Source organism: Sinocyclocheilus rhinocerous, unplaced genomic scaffold, assembly GCF_001515625.1.
Source record: "Sinocyclocheilus rhinocerous isolate Xijiao unplaced genomic scaffold, SAMN03320098_v1.1 scaffold752, whole genome shotgun sequence".
Classification (NCBI taxonomy): domain Eukaryota; kingdom Metazoa; phylum Chordata; class Actinopteri; order Cypriniformes; family Cyprinidae; genus Sinocyclocheilus; species Sinocyclocheilus rhinocerous.
Genome location: NW_015639777.1, coordinates 758,093 through 776,023, shown reverse-complemented (window position 1 = coordinate 776,023; position 17,931 = coordinate 758,093). Strand labels below are relative to the sequence as shown.

The 17,931-nt window shown below is 36.5% G+C and overlaps 1 protein-coding gene across 1 annotated transcript in view; it reads right to left on the bottom strand.

Annotated features, from left to right (window-relative positions):
• The window catches only part of LOC107751903 (protein FAM198A-like), a 31,496-nt gene that overhangs the window by 5,000 nt on the left and 8,565 nt on the right, over nt 1–17,931 (bottom strand). Inside the window, exon 2 of the mRNA XM_016567675.1 lies at nt 9,577–10,932. Within this exon, the coding sequence (XP_016423161.1) occupies nt 9,577–10,932 (1,356 nt within the window). The remainder of the gene's footprint in view (nt 1–9,576; nt 10,933–17,931) is intronic.

Genomic DNA, 17,931 nt, shown 5'->3' with positions numbered 1-17,931 from the left:
TTCTAGTATACTTTTTAGAAATATATTAAAATGCAATTCAATATATTTTTATTGCACTTCAAATAAGCATGTTGGGAATACAAATGTATTATAAACATACTACTTGAATTTCAAGTATATTTTTTAATACATTTAATACTACGTCTTTTTCACCTGGGGCACTTTAGAGGATTTAAAGGTTTAAAGTTCAAATAAAATGATGAACATTTTGTCATCATTTACTTTTTTAATTATATGGTGCTTGTCTTATTTTTGTTAAACCTGACATGATGCAAGGGCAAAAGAGATTTGAGAACTAGCGTAGAGAGGAAGATTCAATATCAAAAACAGCTTATATTTCGGTCTGTTCATCACACAAAACTAGCTTCAGAAGACTCACATTTTTAACCACATACTCTATGGTTAAAAATGGCTCATTTATGGCTCATACTTAAATAAATAAATAATTTATTTATTTTGGACCTTTAAAGTGTAAACTAGTTTTTGTATGGAAAAGAGCACCTTAACATTCTGCTAAACATCTGTTGTGTTTCATGGGATATATAAATGCCTTAAAAATAGCTAGACAAGATGTTCATGTCACTTGTCTACATGCTGATATTATACTAAAAATACTAATATTTTTAACATCAGCTCAGTGTCTGTGACAGCTGCTGTCAGTTGGCAGTATCAGAAGCAAACAGTCGTCAACACACATTGTGTTCTTGCCGCACATCATTCTCAAATCTGTGCTCTCTTTCCTCAGACAGCCAGTACTGTGATTACCTTAGGGCTCGCTTACGTAATGTTCTAGCCCAGTGCTGCTAGTCAACCATGGTGAATGCCACAGAGCATTTCTGTTGAAGACATTTCCATGTCACAGCCCCTGAATATTCTGATTAATGTGACCTTTTGTTCAGAAACTAATGCAGTCATCTTTGCCACTGGTTTGAGTTATGTTGGGTTTATGCAGTGCCTTTATACATACTGGTATACAGTCATTTTTAGCACATTTTTAACAAAAACATAGTAATTACAAATTATATTTCGAATATTCAGAATAATAATTTGAGTAAAAAAAGTAAAATAGCATGAATTTCCGAATTTGCTTTAATGACAGCAGCACTTGACCTGCCGTTGACACAATTTGTGTAAAACTTGGCAATATAATTTGGCAATTTTTAAATGTAATATTGTCACGATCTCCTACTGGAGTGCCAATGTGCTCCTTTAGAGGGCACTCCATCATTTACCTGTACCATTGTTTCACGGACTACATCTCCCATAACACCCCATGCCAGGAACTAATTGCATGCACAGCTGTTTCCACTTAGAAGGACTATTTTAGTTTCACACATTCTGACTCACATGGTGAAGTATTGTTTAACTGTTGCGGACTCTACCAAGCGTTTTTCATTTGCCATTGCCTTGTTTCATTGTTTTGTACTTTGGACTGCTCACTTGGATTTCGATCATTGCCTGTTCATCTGGATTATTCTTTTGCTCTCTGCCTTGGATTACATTGTTTGCTGGATTTTGACCTTGCCTGTTTTGACCACGTTGCTGTGTAATAAAGCTCACCTTTGGTTCTATTAAGTGATTCCCTTTACAAATAGAAGCAAGGAAATTTACAGTTAAACCCCGTAGAGAGACCAATATGCTCAGTGAAGCTCAAAGATGATCAGTGCAGACCAGGAGTCAAATTTGAAGTTCAACCCATTGACCATTTACTGAAGACAGAGTTCTCCACACTACCAAGGTGCAGCCTCAAACTAACTTAGAATACAGAAACACTAGTACTTATAGTCATATGGATGATCAGTTGATGTCATTTACAAGTTCTGATAGGTTAACAGTATAGATAATTCAGATTTAAATCTTGGATTTTCAGTGTGCTCTCAAGACCATACTGTTTGGTATTTAGACTTTTAATGAGTTCTGTCACGAAAATAAAGTATAAAAAAAATTGCATATTTTAATTTAGTTCCCTACAGTGGCCCAGTAGTTCACAACACAACGAAATCGCCGTAGCACAACGAAATTAGCACAACACAAGGGAAGCAAGCCAGAATACAACAAAATCGCCGCAGCACAACGGAAACAAGACACAACACAACAAAATCGCTGCAGCACAACGGAAATGCTCCCGCTCCCTTTCGCCACTATAGAGGATGCGTTAAAACTAAGGACTATACCAGAGGTAACGGTCTAACGAAATTCAAAATTTGGGCATTTTAGTACCGTTTTTTAAACCATTAACCAAGTCATTTATATGGCTATGCGAATTTAAAGTGTCATTTAAAAATCCTGGTGCAGTAAAAGCTCTGAGTAATATTTTTAGACCATTAACTCTAGTACGAAGCCCAAATTTTAGCTTTAAAGCATCATTTACGTGGTTGCGAGAAACAGCGTTATGAAATGAATTCAGCAGTAATAATATGTGCAAGTTCAAGAGTCCATAAACTCATTGGTTGGTATAGTAAATTGTTCAAAATTAAGGTTTTGTTAGTCCATTACCACTATAAAAAGCTTGCATGTTAGTTATAGAAGGCAGTGGCAATTTGCAGTGTAAGTAGCATATTTTAGATGCTGTTTACACTAATTGACAATAGAAAGTATTTTATGGATATACTGTTTACACTAAGTGAAATAGCAATAAATTCTATTTACACTATGTATTTTCTTTGCAATAAGTGTAAATCGTTGTTAGATAGCCTATTATTTATAGGCTATAGGCCTAGTCTATATAGTGGCAGATGTTTGCACCTCAGTTTTGTTGTACATTAACAGGATGCAATAGTAATGTAGAGAGTAAATTATTATATTTCTAAAAATATTGGGACAATAAAGCCCTCCACCCTAGCCCCGATATACTTTAGAATTAAACACTCCTTATGCACATTATTTCCACTTTTCGAATATTTTCTACATTGAAAGTAAATGCCTTTCTGATCTGATATGTGATGGGAAAAAGGAGAAGAGCGAGTCTGGCAAAAAGCGAACTTTAACTCTGGTCGATCACGTCAAAATGCTACTTTTATGTGCCTTACTCTATGCCACTGCTCTGTTACCCGGGGCACGTAATTTTTAATTTTGTGTGGCCCAACCAGACATTGGTGAGTGTAATTAGTGTAAATAGCCTATATGTCAAAAATGCTGGTTAGTTGCACTTAATGTAGTAAACACTCCGTTATTGAAATGGCACCATGATATGGAGTGATATATATTGTACTACTGTCCACTAGAAACTTCAAGGGTTCGTGAAAATATATTGGATTTCAAAATTTGGATTTCGTTAGATCATTAGACCCTGCATTAAATCCCTCGGCTCATTCAACTTTAACAGCACTTAAAAAGAAGCGGCGCCATATTTATTAAAGAGGAGCTCATGCGTTAAAAAGTAGCAAATATATATGTTTGTGTGCATAGGACCATTTCTGTTGTGTTGTGCTAATTTCGTTGTGTTGTGGCTTATTTCCATTGTGTTGTGCTCATTTCATTGTGTTGTGGCTTGTTTCCATTGTGATGCGACTTTTTTTTCCATTGTGTTGTGGCTTGTTTTCGTTGTGTTGTGCTAATTTTGTTGTGTTGTGGCTTGTTTCCGTTGTGCTGAGGCGATTTCGTTGTGTTGTGGAGATTTTGCTGTTTTGTGCACTACTGATCCACCATAAGTTCCTGTGTTGCAGAATCTCTAAGTTTACATGAATGGAAACTGTATGAAATTGAAAATTGTCTTAATGAAGACAAAATTACCTCATAATTAATCAAACTAGCATGTTTTTAAACTAGTGTATCTTAATTGCTGTCACAGACAGTAAAAAAAAAACAAAAAAACTCTGATACATTTAAAGGGTTAATTCAGCCTGTGTTTAACTCACCCTCAAGTCATCCTAGGTGTATATGACTTTCTTCTTTCAGACGAATCCAGTCGGAGTTATATTAAAAATTGTCCTGGCTATTCCAAGCTCTATCATTGCAGTCAGCGGGTGTTGCAGTTGAACAGTCCACAAGCCGTCAAATAAAGCGCCCGCATCCATAATAAAACGTGCCTCACACGGCTCCGGGGGGTGAATAAAGGCCTCCTGTAGCGAATCCATGTGTTTTTGTAAGAAAAATATCCATATTTCAAACGTAATAAACACGTTTGTTCTCTCACTTCCGGTTTCTGTCATACGCGGAAGCCGTATAGATTCTTCTGAAAGAAGAAAGTCATATAGACCTAGGATGCTTTGAGGGTTGGGTACTTTCCATTCCCTTTTGGGCTTCACATATGTGACGTCTTTGTGACACTCTGTTGTAGACACAAGTCTGTCTGAGCCCTCTAGTACTGTCTGTTGATTTGTGTCCTCAGAACAGCCATCATCTTCCGCTTTCCAGCTATCCTCGTCTTTACTTCTCTGCCATGAATTCACCAACAACATGAACAAAACTTCCCATCATGCCTCATACTCCTCTGTCTTAAAGACACAGATGTAATTATAGTACATGAAACTGATCCATAATTAACCTTATTTGTCCACAGCAGTAGCCCTATAATTCATTTTATGAGCTCATAAAAAGTGGATAAAATGGCATAATATAAGCATGACACATCTTTATCTATAACAGTGGTTAATTTAAATCAGATTATGATTCCTATGCCTGAAAAAGTCATGGAACATTAAGAAGTTCTTAAAAGTGTGGTCACATTTACTGTTGTTTGGATAATTTATGTGGGCAAAATCTAGTCATTTGGTCATTTGAATAAGCTACGTTGACCAACAGAAAGCTGAACTATCACTAAACTTGACAATGGACAAAATAGTTTTTTTTTCCCCCATAAAATTTTGTTAATATGATGACACCGTAAAGGCACAGCCACATTAGGGAAACTTTGGTGAGATTTCACTGGCAACGTAGGTTTACATCCATTGTCAATTGTGTAGCATTGCATGAAGCATCACTTACTCAGGTCACTTCCAAACCAAAATGCACATTTGCGTGTTAAAAATGAATCCAATGTGAAATCGGTTGGTTTGGACATCAACAACAAAAAGTATACAAAGTGCTTTTTCCCCTCATAACAAATGCTGATTAGCATATTTAATTTGCTGTCTTATAACTGTGCACGATTATATGGTTAGTTGAATTGTATTATCTGCATTATCTTACTTCCTGCCATCTGTGATCCTATCAGGCCAGGCCTGTGGCCCACCAGTTGAGAACCACTGATCTACATTTCAGAGTGGCACACAGAAGGACTTGTGTTTCCCATGGTGACAGTGAGTGTGTCCTTCACACTGTTCTGTGCTTAAGGATGTGAGGTTTCACATCAGTGTCATCAGAGGTGCTAAATGAATAGAGAGGAACAAGTGTTCAAGGGTCCCAGTCAGCGATTTCACCAGATCAATACAAAGCTATTAGCTGTTGGCCATGTTACAGCTATTGACTTTTCTAAGATCTAATGTATTATTCATGGACCATCCATTCTCCCACTTTTTCACAGTACACAGTTTTCACACACACAGATTATTCTCAGAAATTCATGAAGCACATTCATGAGCACTTGCAATTACACATTCTTGGGCACATTAGTCTACAATATGTCTGCCATCGAGTGATTTTTTTCACACTTGATTTGGTCTAGTTTTTAATCAAGCAGGAAGATGGTAGAAGTTTTGCAGTGCTGTAAATTATATGTAAAATGCATAGAAAGTCCTTCTGAAAAATGTTATGTTCTGTGTTAAAGAGATGCTCATCACGCAAAATTAGTTAAAGAATGCCAAGGTTAGCTTCCAAGGAGTAAAAGCAATTTAAAGAAATAGTTTACTCAAAAATTCAAATTTGCTGAAACTTGGTGAGCTGACATGTAGCTTTTGAAACATGTAGCTTTTCACTTCACAAGACATTAATTGATAGGAGTTGTGTGGATTACTTGTGGATTATTGTAATGATTTTATCAACTGTTTGGACTCTCATTCTGATGGCACCCATTCACTGCACTGGTGAGGAAGTGATGTAATGCTAATTTTTTTCCAAATCTCTTCTAATAAAAAACAATGCGAATTACGTTTAAATTTTTTTGTGAACTGTTCCTTTAATATCTTCAGCCAACTATTATAACTACGAGTCATAACTACATTTCAAGAGCAGCATTGAATACAACTGCCAAGATTCAATGTCAGTGTGTTATTTAATTTGTACATTTCTAAAGATTATCCTAAAATCATAAAATTACAAAGGAAGTTTCACCCTATCAGTTTCAACGCGGTTTTTTTAATTTATTTTTTAATTTTTTAGAAAGGATTCATGCATTTTCCTCCATTACCTATGTTCACAATTTTGTGTCACCAAGTGTCACCATGACAACTATGGTTCTTGAAAAAAAAACAAAAAAAAAACAGTGCAGCTATGGGGAGCAAAAAGTAAAGAGGAAGAAAAGAAGAAAGTGTAAATACATCTTCTAAACTTGCTAATGAGGTGATACTGACTCACAATCCTCATGTGCTCTTCAAAATTAAAGATATAATCATTCACAGTCAATGAAACTCTCAGTGGGCACTCTTGTTACTGTGCTACTTTGCCCACATCATATTTCACCTGTCTAAGAGTGTTTGTCTAAGAAATTATTATTAAATTATATAAATACTAGTGCTGTCAAGCGTTAACGCAGGCGATTAATTTTTTCAGTTTAACACGTAAAAAATATTTAATGCAATTAACGCAGGGGCAGAACTAGGGTTCGCCACCCCACTCACAACTGCTGCTTCTGTCTCTTTTTATCTTGACAAGAATTGCATTTATTTAGACGCAGAATGTCTTTTCGACCACATAAAACGGGAGACTTTTCAGACATGCGTTCCAACTTCACCTCTGCACCAGGCACGAATCAAATGAGCGCGTTAGTGCTTGCTCGTTCAATTGCACGAACAAATGCGCTGACGCAAACTGTAGAACATGCAATGTTGTAGTTATGTCGTCAGTTAAGTCATTAAGTTACCAAAAAATGCAATTAAACCTGCCTTAAAACTGTGCATTTGTTATATATGAGTCATATTTAAAGGGGCGGTTGATTGCGAGTTCACTTTTTTAACGTTAGATAGTGTGTAATGTTGCTGTTTGAGCATAAACAATATCTGCAAAGTTAAGGCGCTGAAAGGTCTATGCAAACGGAGATATCGTCTTTTAAAATTCTGGCAGTTTAATGCCTACAAAAACGGCTCGTAGGGACTACAACGAGCTACTTTCTGGGTTCGTTACGTCACAAACCCAGAAATTTACATAAACCCGCCCCTGGGAACATGCAACAAAGGGGGCGGGGCCATGTTGCGTGACTTTAGAGAAGTTTCCGGACAACGGGCAGTACGCGGTTAACGAATCACAACACACTGGGCCAGCTAACCAATCTGAGCACATTGCGTATTTCTGAGGGAGTGGTATCATAGAAACAGGAAGTTTCTATGCCACCGGCGTTCAAATGACAATGGAGACAGCAGCTTACAATAAAGGTAAAATATATGAAAAATAAGGCGTTTTTTTTTTAATGAAGCATGAAGACATGTTACACTGCACCCCATAAACACAATCAAGCCAAGAAAAAAAAGCAGTCAACCACCCCTTTAAGAACATGTCTCTGAAATGCAGTGGTTTTCAAAACTGTCCTGTCCTGGAGTCTCCCTCATCCAGTGGCGGATTTAGGCATGGGCGACATGGGAAACCGCCCATGTAAAGAGCACCATATGTAAAGAGATGCGTTTCAGATCCGCGTCATGTTCAGCAGCAGCTCTTAAAGTAATAGCAGCAAAAAAAAAAAACCTAATAACCCAGCTGCTGTTATGTCTGTTAATCAAACAACAAAAGAAATAAGAGGAAATCAATAATTTTTTACAGCTTTAAGGATTCATCTATATTTAATTTAAAAATGTAGTGTTTGATAACTTTATTCAATTTCTGTATATTTCCTACTTGCTGATGGGCACATTTATTATAATGGGTTTATGTGAAGATTGTTTTAAGTTCACATAAATTAGAAGTTATTTTAAGTAGTCTAATAAATGTTCAAATTGATAGCTCTCAATTATTCTGTAATGTTGAATGGCTAATCAATGGTTAAATATTAGGGGGAAAAAACTATTTAAAAGAGACATCAGTAGTATTAGTATCAGTGATACATACCGGCCTTCAGTCATAAAAAAAGACGCCAAAAAGCATTTAAAAAAAACTTTAATGTTAGGTGGGATTAATCACAATTAATCACAATTGATTTCAGAAAATATGGTCAAAGTCTAGACCCTGAATATAAGACGACCGCGTTTTTTCAGATGTATTTCCAAGAAAAAAAATCGTCTTATATTCGGGACAATACGGTAATTAGTTATTTTATTTAAATCGATTGACAGCACTAATAATACACAAAGTTGAACTATTGAGCTTGAAAAAGACTGTTAGAAAATAATTTATGTTAGAACCACGTAGTCAAAATGATTATCTTAAAATGGGATTTATTTGAAAAAGGACAGAGTATGGGGCAAAAACTTATTCAGCATTTAATATTCAACATTTAATATTATTTTCAATAAAGGCTAAATCTCTGTAAATTTATATCCCTTTTATAAAAATGACCTGTTTTCTGCCAAATCTGTGATGTGCTGATGGCAGCTCACAAAATCCTAGAATCCCAGAAGAAGAAAAAAAGAAGATAGATAACATGCTTGCTAATAGTAGGTTGTGAGGAGATAATTAAACTAAGCTAAATCACAGTTTCATTATTTACATGTCAAACGCACGCATTTAATTAGATGCAATCCTTCGTTATTTTAAACCTTCCTATGGTCCAAGCTGGGTATTAACAGCCTGGTTATCAATTACAATCATTGTTTTAAACAATTAGGTAGTAGACTAGGTCATGAACTCACACCAGTGATTGTATTGTTTTAATTAAAAAGACTTTCTCAATGTCACACAACTATCTTGGCTCAATCAATGTTTTTAGTTTAATGCAGGACTTAAAGTTGGTCTAACCAATGACAGATGGGGCAATTGTTCAGAAAACAAGTTTGAAACCCAAAATGCTTTTTAACAGGAAAAATGGCAATGCTAAAATGGAAAACATGAATTATTTTAAATACCATGCTTGGCAGGTAGGCAATTTTGTACTTGGCAGCCCCCTAAATTTTGTGACTCATACAAGTTTCTAACCATAGTGGTCAAATGCATCATTTAAATGCATATAAACTAGAGTCATATAACCTAACCTTTTAAACGTAAATTTAGCTCATTTCTATTTTATGGTCTAGATATCCCAATCTTTTTTTATGTTATAAGATCTAGGTCTTCAACCCTGCTTCTGGGGACACACTGTCTTGCAGAGTATGTTTTAGCTCACCTAGCCTGTGGTTTTTTAAGTGATCCTGAAGGCCTTGATTAGCTGGTTTCAGGGTTCCAGCTATAACTCCGCAAGACAGTGGGTTGAAGTCCTAGGTTACAAGATAATCATACTTTTTTGTGTTATTTGCAATATAGGCCTACATATGCCATTTACTCTCATTAAATATATAATAACACATTAAACTCGAAAGTTTGTGGAAACCAAATATTAATTTAAATAGTGCCTCTTACCTGAAGCAGGAAGTCAAACAAGGCCAGCCGCCCCCACTCTGAATGATGAACTCCCACACAGCTTGTAAAGTTCAGTGGCACCCGAGTACCACACCTGCTCTGAAGTAGAGTCTGATACTGTGTCCAAGTAAGTGAGAAAGAGTTCTGGTCATTCTCAGCATCAGACAGATGTTGTATGCTGGGATCCCACCATATCACTGGTCTGGGAGATCCATTGGTGTATTTGTACGGTAGAATCTCACTGTGGAATGTTCTCAACACTACGGGCAAGCTCCGGTTCAGACCCAGAACTCTGTCCAGGTGAAAGGCGAACACCTCGAACCAGTCATTGGGACGTTTTATGAGTGCACAGCTTCCTGTCTCACAGCGTGTGATATGATTGTCCCCTGCAGGAACAAATATGTATTTTTTCTCATTAAATCTAACCTGAAGGACTTGTCCATGGCCCGGAAGCCTGGCTTTACTCAACACAGTGCCTCTGGAGAGAAGTGCCATCTTTTTTATATCATCCTCACTGAGCCAGGGTAGAGACTCTGCTTTGGTTTGGTTCCAGTTTTCAGTGAAAGTCTCTTCGGAGACCTTACACCAGTCATTGGCAGACACCTTGATGCCAGCCTCTTCTGGAATCCCGTCATTGGTTTCTGCTCTGAATTTGGGCCTCTTCCTCTCAGAGGGCCCTGCTTGCCTTTCATGTGTTCCTGCTCCTCCAGGGGCCTGTTTCAGTTTTACCACCTGCTGTGCATCAGAGAACTGCCCCACAAGCCTCTTTGCATTGGCCCCATCTGGAGTGCATTTGTGCCTGCATGTCTTGTTGTTTGGGTGGAGGCTTTGGATGCTGGCAGACTGAGGGAATGCTGGGTCATGTCTGGAGCGAAGAAGATGTATGGTTGGGTTAGAGTTGCTGCTATTTCCTAGTTTAACAGCTCGCCCTCTTTTGGCACGGGCTGCAAATGGCTTGACTGAATGCTTGTTTATGTTCTGCAGATATCGTTCTTTTTTGTTTGCTTTACTTTTTGCAGGCTTTTTGGTTGATACTTTTTTCTCTGCTGTTTTTCCAGAGGAAAATGATTGTTGGTGGTGGTTGACCATCAGGAGATGTTTAGCAGAATCTTTCATTTCAGGGTTCTTGCAGGTTTTGCTGTGTTCGTATGAAGACGTTGGCAGATAAAGTCTCAGAGACAACTTCTCGACCAGCCTGCTGGGTTTGTTATTGCGGGGGCCCCGTAAGTTGAGCCTGCTCTGCTCAGATGGGAAAAAAGGCAGGGTGTATATCATCACCACTGATAGACTGAAGAGAAACAGGAAGGCCACCACAAACCGACATTTTAGTCTGAACTTCAACCACACTCTTAAAGCCTGCAAGACACAGCAGAGAAGGTAGTGGTAAAGACAAACAGTACAATAAAGTCAGCAAGCAAGTCGTAAATGTCAAAGAGAAAAGGCTTTGTAAATAAGAAAAGCAGTTTGGATTACATGAAAGGCAGGGAAATCTAAATGAGGAATTTTTTTTGAGGGAATTCCATTCAGAGGTCTGGATTTTGAATGCACATGCTTGAGATTCATTTCACCCATTTCCATATGTGGTTAAGACTGACATTATGCCTTTAGGCCATAGATTTTCTATATGTGTCCATTACTTTATGCCCTCCAGTGTCAGACTGGAATGTAGATTGGATTTTTTTCACAGCTGTTAGTTTTTACGGCGATATGTTGGAGAATGAATCAGCCTGAATATGGAATGTTTGATTCAAGATTATTCTTATAATATTCTTAACATAAATGATTAAACAGGGTCTGGAGCATGTCACTGTATTTGGCTTGTTTTTTAGCTGCATTCTCTAATTTTCCTGCCCCAGACTTGACCCATTCTAAATTGGGCGAAGCCTGCCATTTAAGGTTTAGAAGAGGTACCAATCATCCCGAAACTGTACACACAACTGTGAAAAGTCAAATATAGCTTGAAAAGGCTGCTGAAAATTAGAACATTTGTTGACTGTGACAAACAGTGTTAACAGTTTAAACTAAGCAAAAACTACAGTAAAGCTCTTTTGAAAAAGTTAATAGTAGCTCACTAAAGACATGTAAAGGGACAATTTATTTTAAACATATAACCATACTTTGATATAATTTATCGTTTAATCAGTGCTTTTAATCATTGTTTTGTCATGCTAGTCATTAGAAAAAGTAGTTTGTTACTGGAAAATCTACTCACTACTCTGTCATGCTACTGACAAATGTAGCATAGTTGCTCCCCAACACTAGTGTAAAAAAGCCATTTTAGAACATGTGCATTTAATATACAGTACATATAGCCTGCATAATATGCTACTTAATAACATATGTTTGATGTTAATCATGTTTGCAGACATTAAAAGGTCAATATAAAGGCGTAAATATGTGCATGTCCATGATACCTAGATGTATTTCCACATACAGAAAAGAAATTTCTCAATACTGTGAGATCTCTCCCTTCTGGCTGACATTTTTATGACTTTAGCAGATAGCACCTGTGAAAGACTTCTAGTATGCTTCAGTTTAAAGAATGTCTTGTGTGCAGTTTCACAAGGCTGGGAAGTAGCACACAGCCTGCGACAGGTTAGGGCCTGTTTGACTGCTAACTTACACAAAAAACTGAATGTTTCTTTGAAGGCAAGTGGATATTTAGGTCATAATTATGCATGAAGAAATCATGCAGATTTCTAGCTGATGCCAGGTTCACTATGTAGGTTTTTGCCATGTTTGCTGTGCGGTAGTTGTTAAATGGGTCAAATGTTAAATAGATGTACAGTAGACACTTAAGCAACGCTTTAAAAAAATGTGTTTAAGAATTCATAGTTGATTTGATTAAATACACCTGTAACCGATTAAAATTTTATATTTTGTGTCTAAATAAATAGTCAAGTCACTTTTATTTCTATAGTGCTTTATTTAATACAGATTGTGTCAAAGCAGCTTCACAGTGATAAACATAACATAATCAATTATGAAAATAACAGAATCAATTATGGAAACTCATAGAGTGCACAATAAATCAGATTTTAATCATAATCATGATTACTGCTTCACTCTATTTGGTAAGCATTATAATCTTATTATAAAGTTATTTATTCTAAAAAAAAAAAAAATAATAATAATAATTTTCATTGGCATTTGTGTTATCTTGCATTGGTAACAAGCCTCAACGAGCTTTCATAGTTCCACTTGCCAGTTGTCAAGAGTTCAAATCTCCCAATCAGAGATTAAAAGATCTTAAATAAAAAATAAAATACTAAAAACATAAATTAGTTTTTGAATGCTACAAGTAAATTTAGTCATCACAACATTACAATGTTCAGTACGAAAATGGATAATTATTTTGAGATTTGCAAAAGATTACATTAGATTTAGATGTTAGATTAGATGACAGCTAAAGTAATATACATTTAATGAACATGCACAATTAAATATCCAATATCGTTTGATATATATCCGATTGTAAATAAAATAACTCTAATATCAGACAAAAGAAGTAAGACAATTAAGCTTATTTTAAACATGACAACTCTCTGAAGATTTTAGCATGGTGATGGATATGACAATGTTAATGTATTTGGTCTTGGCGGAATAGATCGGCTACGCTTCTTCTGCTGCTGAATTGCTGCTGCTGTTGGTTATTGCTGTAGTTGTAGATTATTGCTGCTGCTGCAAGCAAGTACAGGAACTTGCTACTGCCAATGCATACGGCGATACGGTGCCGTGAGTATTTAAGACATACTGCTGCTGCACAAATAGCATATAAAATAACCCGTAGCAGATCTATACAGGTGGAGCTGGGGAAGGTGGAGGGTTTCAGAGAAACTCTGAAAGCGCGCTGCAGGAATCACTAGTGAATGCTAGCCAGCCATTTAAATGCAAGGCAGTAAGCTCATTGGCTGCATATGCAGCATGAACCAATCAGCTTGTGCCGAGTCGTATAATTCTCTGAATATCATCAGTTACGTTAACAAAACATCAGCCTGCGCCATCTAGAGTTTCATGACTAAACTATATATTTATTACTTTATTTATTGGAAATTATTTTGTTTTTCTTTTTTAAGCTTAAACTCACTTAATTTTGATACTTTTTCCAGAAAACAATGTAAAACACTTAAAAATTTTATTTTTCTTCTCAAATAAAAATTTTATTTACAAATTTACATATTTTTACTGTAAATCAAAATCACTTTTTTAAGTGCAGGATAAAGTTTATGCCTTTTTCTTTAAGGTTACAGGCTTTATATCTGTTAAGAGAGAGAGAGAGAGAGAGATTTGGCTCTTTCCCACATATTTACAACAACAAAAATTCAGTTTCACAAAGGAAATCTTTAAATCCAGGTCAGCGTAATTAATGGGGAGTCAAAGATGAAACCCCTCAGCAATTCACATTATCTAAACAAACTGTTAGGAAAACAACCCACCGATACAGCAGTCTCTCACTGATCAAGAGACACACAACATCTGCCAAAACAAATAAAACAAGGCCTTCACAATCATTAACAAATCTTATATCTCCTAAAGTATCAAATGTGTTGGATTGCACTGGTGAGTGAATGGAAAGTTGACTAGATGTTCAGATGGTTAAAGGAAAGGGTTGAAGGTATGGCTATGTGGGGAAACTCAAAATAGACTGAACTTCACACTGAAAGTTGTTGTGTCTGTGGTTTAGACGACGCTTGCAAATAAAGTGGCTTGCATTAAGCTCTCAGTACTCTGTTAACAACTAAGCATATTGACACCATGGCAGGTTAAACTGGCAGACGCAAGTATGGCAAAGACATCACTGTTCAACAAGGCAGCAATCCAAGCACAACAAACATGGGGAGATAAACTGAGTCCATGAAGAGGAATTACTCAGACAAGTACAATGTTTTGGGGAAAACATGTTCACATCTCAAAGCTATTGTTTTTCAATAGTGTTTCTGGGTCTTACTTTCACAGACTACGCCTTCATGATTCAAATCACAGTGTATAAATCAGTTGCTGGTGAAATAATGGAAAGAAAGTAAAGGAGTAATAAAATCCAAATAGCATTACATAAAAAAAACACCAAATGAATCCAACAAACATGCTGTCTGCAGTCAAAATATGACATGTCAAGACATGGTAGTTACTTCTCACTGCAAATGTTTTAAAGCAGGGTGTTTGAGGTGTTATTGTAAAGTGATATATACCACTTCTGTTTCCATCTTTTCTTCTTTCCGTCGCTTTCTCTAATCTCCCCAATTCATATATGGCACATCTGGGCCCATTTTACCAGCAGTGTTAAAGCCCTGCACATGGAATATTAATGCAAATGTTGCCTTTTGTCAGACTCTGTTTCTGTCTTGTGTTGTGTTTTGTTCCCCACGTGCTCCATGTTATGTTTATGCCCTTATTTGGTCTTCCTGTTCCTGTTCCCTGATTAGGTCCATTTGTTCCCAGCTGTGTTTAGTTAATTATCCTCGTTTTCCTGTGTACTTAAGTTCTAGTCTGTTCAGTCTGTCTCTGTCGGGTCTTAAACATCGATGTTGTGCTACATGTTGTGTTCCTGCCTGCCCTGTGTCTCCCCTTCTGAAGTTAATTAAAATCTCCTTGTTTATGTACTCCACATCTCTTTGTTCCTCCCTCCACGCTCCTCCTGTAGGCAACCGTGACACCTTTAAAGTAATATATATATATATAAGCATATGGGCAAACCAACAGTAAAATGATTTAAATGGCTTTCCCAACCCAATCTCATCAGACATTTTGAAAAAAGCCTAAGCATGAAGGTCCATCCCTACACCACACCTAAACCTAACTGTCATTCATAAATCATAAATGAGATTGTACTAACTAAAAACGAATTAGCCACTTATTCACCAAAAACATAAAATAGTTGTGAATTGCCATAAGAGTGTGTTGGATTTTGAAGTAAACGTAAGTATACTGAAATGACCCCCAGTTTAATCAAAAATAGGTCACTCGTTTTCCTAAAAAACACAATGCTGAAATGGCAGTTTATCCAGCTATTCTTGGATGACAGGACACAGCAAAAGAAAACTTGCTTAACTGTCACACTCTAATTTTTAAGGGCTAATCCAGGAGGAAGAAAATAGACCAAAATGTGTAACAAAACAGGAAACAGTACTCTATGGAAGTTCTTGCTCTCACTCTCTTACTGGCCCCTCTCACTGAAAATAAATCATGATCATTTGGGTAACTCTCGCTGAGCAGCTCCACTGTGCTTTCACTCGCTGTCCTGTGTGTCTACGGTACATCGTAGAGATAGGTTAAGCGGTTTGCCCATGAAAATCTCTTTTATGTGCTAGAAGCCAAAAATGTCAATGGATGAGGCAAAATTACTGTCTGTGAAAATCGACATCACGAATGCCGTCAGTGGAGCTTAAAGGTGAAGTGTGTCTTTTTTTTTTCAGTATTAAAACACCTTTTCCTATCCCACCTTAATATGCAGAGACAACTTTAAGTAAGCGATTTACAGTATTTGCAACCTTTTTCTGTATGTTGAACAACATGCACAGCAACATTTGCGCAACCAGTGTGACTTTGAGGCAGGGTAATGTGTTTGGTTAGGGAAACTTTTTTTTTTTTTTTTGGTGGATTCATTTGCAAGTGCTGCAGAAATGAAATATTTCACCTTTAACTTAACTTTAACCCAGAACATTAATTATAAATAATGCAGTCAGTTTTATGCAGATTTCTATGCATCTTAAAATGGTCATCGATACAGTACATACACTTGCCCGCACAGTTAGCAGGGTCCAAAGAAGAGGAGTTGCTAACTTTTTGATTGAATGAAAAGAGTATATAGAATGTCAAACTACTTTATAACATCTTTCTCTGTCATGAGCAAGAAATTGAAACAAACAAACTGCCAGCAGCTGAATGCATGTTTATGACAGCTGCATTAGAGATCTGAATGAACACCTTCTCATGACAACAGAGAACAAAGACTCGCTCAATGCTGAGATGTAATTGGGAAAGATGGTTCTCTGAGCCCCTTTAGCTGCAGTACATCTCGCTCTTCCTCAACCAGACATTTAAGGCCATATTCGTTTAATGAAGAGAGATTATTCACTGCTGGTGTAGCATAAGATAATGAGAAAATTTGGTAGGCCTAAAACAAAATGTTGGATTAGGTCAAAAGTACTTTGGAGACAAATATAATTGAAATACTAGAGAAATACTAAATAACTATGTCAACTGATATGATGAAATCCTTTAGAAACATACAAATATTTATGAATCCTATTAGGTTCATGAAATATTGACTTCATTGTAATAATAGGTTGATTTTATTGTTTTTAATCAATGAAAGTATTTAGATATGTTTAGTGTCATCACATTTATTGAATGCATTTATTTTCATAAAATCATAAAATTTGTATTTGTGAAATCAATTATATTAATATACATTTATCTGCCTGATACGTTTTTATTTTGTCAAGAAATGTTAGGGTTAGGTTAAAAGCTGAGAGTAGGGTTGGTGTTGGGCGCTTAAAAAAATCATATATTAAGATATTGTAACAAAAATTATTGTCATTGTAAATACTTATGACATTTATGCTTAATACATATAAGTATACGAATATATCCAGATCAGATGGACATCTTGCAATATGTTGTATTGCTTTTATTGCAACATGTGTATGAGACTGCAGTGTCTCATTCGCTTTTAAGAAGCCGTCTCAATTTCCATTTTACTGCGTTCCATCTTGCTGTTTTTAAATGTAAGAACACAACTTTTGTGAACAGCAAAAATATGCTGTGCAGTTATTTTATATTTATTTAGGAGTTGAATTGCTCCAATAATAGAAAAATGCCTTATTGCAACAGAGGGCATGAGTTCTTTTTGTTTATTTAAAAAAAAAAATGCTTACTTAAACTCTGTAGCCCTCTAAGATTAAATTAAAAGTCTAATGTCTTCCATAGCATGACTGGCCGAGGGAAAACTCTGTTTGATGTATGATCTTTCATGCATTGTGCAAAGGTCAGCATTACCCTCTACCCATATAGGAGGATCCGCGATACCAATGCATGCAGCAGGCAAATGGTTTAGGGGGAGAGGAAGGTACGGTAAGGGAAAGAGTGAGAGAGAAAAGAGAGAGGAAGAAAAAGAGATCAGCCATCTGCCGCTGTGTCTGTCCTACCTCAGTGTGTCATCAGCGGAGCGTCTTTCTTATTATGGAGCAGATGCTTTTGACACTAGTGTCATCCTGAAATATATAATGTGCATGTCTGTGTGTGTAGGATGAAAATGTGTCACTGACAGTCTTCTGCACTCATTTACATTCACACACAAAAGCAACAGAGAAAAACAGCATATACCAAAAAAAAAAAAAAAAATAGCATCTGTTT